This window comes from Cupressus sempervirens, chromosome 4 (assembly GCF_028749045.1).
Source record: "Cupressus sempervirens isolate cs-2001-9-10 chromosome 4, ASM2874904v1, whole genome shotgun sequence".
NCBI lineage: Eukaryota > Viridiplantae > Streptophyta > Pinopsida > Cupressales > Cupressaceae > Cupressus > Cupressus sempervirens.
The window spans coordinates 151,670,498-151,674,082 of NC_143121.1; the positions used below are offsets into that span (position 1 = coordinate 151,670,498).

At 34.8% G+C, this 3,585-nt stretch overlaps 1 protein-coding gene across 1 annotated transcript; it reads left to right on the forward strand.

Annotated features, from left to right (window-relative positions):
- The first annotated feature begins 1,460 nt into the window (after window positions 1-1,460).
- Window positions 1,461-3,314, forward strand: LOC149560420 (expansin-like B1). The gene is made up of 5 exons (XM_089823600.1): window positions 1,461-1,634; window positions 2,106-2,215; window positions 2,324-2,502; window positions 2,652-2,769; window positions 2,857-3,314. Exons 1-5 carry the CDS (start codon window positions 1,496-1,498, stop codon window positions 3,046-3,048), a joined length of 738 nt encoding a protein of 245 aa, XP_089679726.1. The 5' UTR covers window positions 1,461-1,495; the 3' UTR covers window positions 3,049-3,314.
- Window positions 3,315-3,585: the final 271 nt, after the last annotated feature.

The window sequence follows — 3,585 nt, forward strand, 5'->3', positions numbered from 1 at the left end:
TGAATATTTAACTTAACACTCCCCTTGAGGGACCATTGGGTCACTACAAATTTTCGGAGTTGATTAATTTATGGTCTAAATGAGAAAAATCTACCCAGAAATGATAATTCCAATGAGTTGACTATGTCATCAGGGATTTCATTAGGAACCTAATTGTAGTACTACTAGTCTTGAAGAGGTATTGTATGAATGAAAAACATAAATTGCTACCCTAGAGGGAGAGAACAACCTCACACCTTTTTAGTAAAGGAGGCAAGATCTACAAGATCTTTGGGGGAACCAAGAAAACCTCCTTGCACTAACAAAGAGGGAGTCGAGGGAATGGGACTAGAGCTCAAGTCAAAGTCCAAATGTTGAGCGCAAATAGGGGAAGACTTACAACTTTCAAAATCAAAGGAGGAAAGGAAAGGATGGGAAGCCAAACTTGGAGGCCCAAACCAGCACTAAGTTGAGGAGGGAAAGGTAAGACACATTACTAGGGTCTCCCATAAGAAACCATATAATGAGGAAATGAGACTTAGGTAAACACATGAGAACTTGGTTGAAAAACAAGTCTACATGTACTATTGTTAATGTTTTCATAAAAATATATATATTATAAAATGCCAAAACACATTTGTAATAAATGAAAATCTATAATAATATCGGAATGGCAACTTAAATCAAAAAAAAAAAAAAACAAGTATTTTATCTACTAGAATCGAATTTGATCTACAGTAAAGAATACCTTTTTTAAAAGTCAATGTTGAAAATTTAACCGCCTAGCGGAAAGCATTGAATGCATTCAGATATTTTTACATACCTTAGCCAGACTACTCGAAACCATTCCAGACAAAGTAAATAAAGGCACATAGCTTTAGCCCTCTCGATTCGAAGCATGCTACGAACCATCATAACATTTCTTTTATCCAATGGATGTTGATTAGATGGAGAATTTTACTGAAGGAGCTCCAAGAGGGAACTATGAAATGTGTCGACTCACACAGACCCGTACAGAGTAATCAGAGGCACTTTAGTCACTTCTTCAATTGAATACCTGCCCGCTCTTCAAAATTCCAAGACTTATCAAATAGCTTTCTCTCGTCGATGAGGCAAGCATACTTGATTACGATTTCATTGCTCAATTTAAACCCTAAACCTATTGTGGCTTCCTCTCTTCTTTCATTTCTCTATTTCACCACCGACGAGGGAACGTTTTAAAGTGTTGAGTATTGCAACGAAGCTACAATTAGTGGGAAAAAACGGACAACATTTTTTCTACAAATAGGAAGTGATTATAGTATTTGGATGATGCTGTAACACGTAAACATGGATTATCCTATTCAACCAGAAGTAGGTTGTGATTATACCTTGTGTGCCAAGCACAATAAAGCTGCAGTTATTCTTCCTTCAACCCTAAGGCTCTAGCACTTCCGCTTGGCTATAAATAGCCAAGAATAACATCAATGCATCTCATCTTACAGGTGAACTTGGTCTCTTGTCTCTCTGTTTAGGTATGGCTTACCCTTGCTCAGCCATATTGTGTTTCCTGGTTATGCTGACAAAAGTAGTGCTTAGCAGTGGGCACTTTACCTCTGAATTCATGGATTCAAGGGCAGCTTATTATGGATCACTAGACGGCCTAGGAACTTCGAGTATGTATATATGATTTGTTCACATTAATCTCTTAATTGTTTTATGGTACTTTTCTCAAACTACAAATAGGGTAGCCAGTATTTAAGTAAAACTATTTCTTTTTCAATAACTATTCTAGCATTAGGATGGGTGATTTGATAATATTGAACATCATTTGATAGAATAGATACTACCTTGTTCAAATTACAGATAAAATAATGAATGAGATGGTTTAATTGAGAACAAGATAACTATTTTTTAAACTAGAGTAATTTGAGCATGGATGATCAAAAGATTTAAGGTTTCACGTTTTGAGCATCATCTTCATAGAATTGATATTAAGTATACCTGATTAGAAATTTGATCTTATAAGCCAGTTCATAAATATGCATTAAAAAGTAAAACTATATGTACAACTTCATAGTAATATGACATGTTAGCTCTCTTTTAAATAAAAAACAAGATGTTTGAAACTTACAATAAATATGTAGGTGGCGCTTGTGGATATGGGGAGTATGGGAGAGATGTCAAGGGAGGAGATGTTGCCGCGGTAAGTCCATTAGTATACAGAAACGGGGCTGGCTGTGGCGCTTGCTATGAGGTAGTTATTCTTTATCAATCGTTACAAACTATTATTTTTTTGTTTCAAATAAAAAATCACGTTACGTTGTAATTGTTTGGAATAATAAATAGTGTTGGTGATAAATAGGTGAAATGTAAAAGTATGGACCTCTGCTCAGCCAGTGGAGTAACGCTAGTTGTCACAGATTATGGAGAAGGTGATCGAACTGATTTCATTATGAGTCCTCACGCTTTCATGACTATGGCCAACCAGGGGAAATTTGAGCAACTTAAAGCTTTGGGTGTTGTTGAAATTGAGTACAAGCGGTAATTTTAGAGATTTAGAATTTTTTATTTTTTTGGTCCATCTTAAATATGATACCTAAAAAATTAATTAGCTTCTAAAAATTAAGTTCAATTTGATTATTTAATACTTTTAGTCTAATTCCTTCTCATAATTACTGCATATATTTCAGAGTACCTTGCGACTATCAAGGGTACAATATCTGGTTCAAGATTAACAAGAGCAGCAATTACCCATATTATCTATCCCAAGGAGGTGAAAGTGATATAGTTGCTGTTGAACTTTGTGAGGTATAAAAAATACTACCTTAGTGTAAGTTATTCTTTGAGGTTACTTTACATTTTAAAACATATTATAAGTGACGGTGTACTAAGCAGGAGAATAGATCTGATTGGAAAGCAATGCGGAGGAATTATGGGAGTGTTTGGGACATAGTAATGTCACCTCCAAAGGGCAATCTAGCTCTCCGAATTCAGCTGTCAGGAGGGGAATGGACTTATGCTCAAAACCCAATACCTTCTAATTGGAAATCTGGCACTGCATATGACTCTGGCGTTCAGATCAAATAGTGATCAGTTGAATGGTTACATAACACGGTGGCGTTTAATCTAAATAAATTGAGGCAGGGACATCAATGCCATCATCTATCCTCCTGCATTTGAGTCCGAAGTAAGGGAGTATAACATAAAGTATATAGTGTGCTATTGAGAAGTAGTGAGAGATTCTCACTCTTGTTTGTGTGTGTGCTCTGAGAATTAATCAGTATTGTTTGTATGCGTGTCGTTCTTCGATGTGCTTTTATCATCTATTCTGAATACTACCTGTGTTTTTTTAAGATGGATGTTGCTCCTATCGATGACTTCATTGACATCGTGTCTTTTTGGGCCGTGGGCATAAAGAGTTGTATTTCATAATATCAGTTACAAAGAATTGCCGTTTTATTTCTGGCTATTATAGTTTGAGTATAAAAATGAAGTAAAATTAAGTAAATAGTTGAATGTTGCTTAAAACATTAAGTCAATATAAATGATTGACAAATAATATATAATATATTAACATATTGTATTAATTATATTTAAAAATTATATAAATTATACTTAAAATAT

Excerpts from the sequence above, each read along its gene's own strand:
- LOC149560420 (XM_089823600.1), top strand. The coding sequence starts at position 1,496 with ATGGCTTACCCTTGCTCAGCCATATTGTGTTTCCTGGTTATGCTGACA. Across the intron at positions 1,635-2,105 it reads AGACGGCCTAGGAACTTCGA|GTGGCGCTTGTGGATATGGG; the intron begins GTATGTATATAT and ends ATAAATATGTAG. Across the intron at positions 2,503-2,651 it reads GTTGAAATTGAGTACAAGCG|AGTACCTTGCGACTATCAAG; the intron begins GTAATTTTAGAG and ends CATATATTTCAG.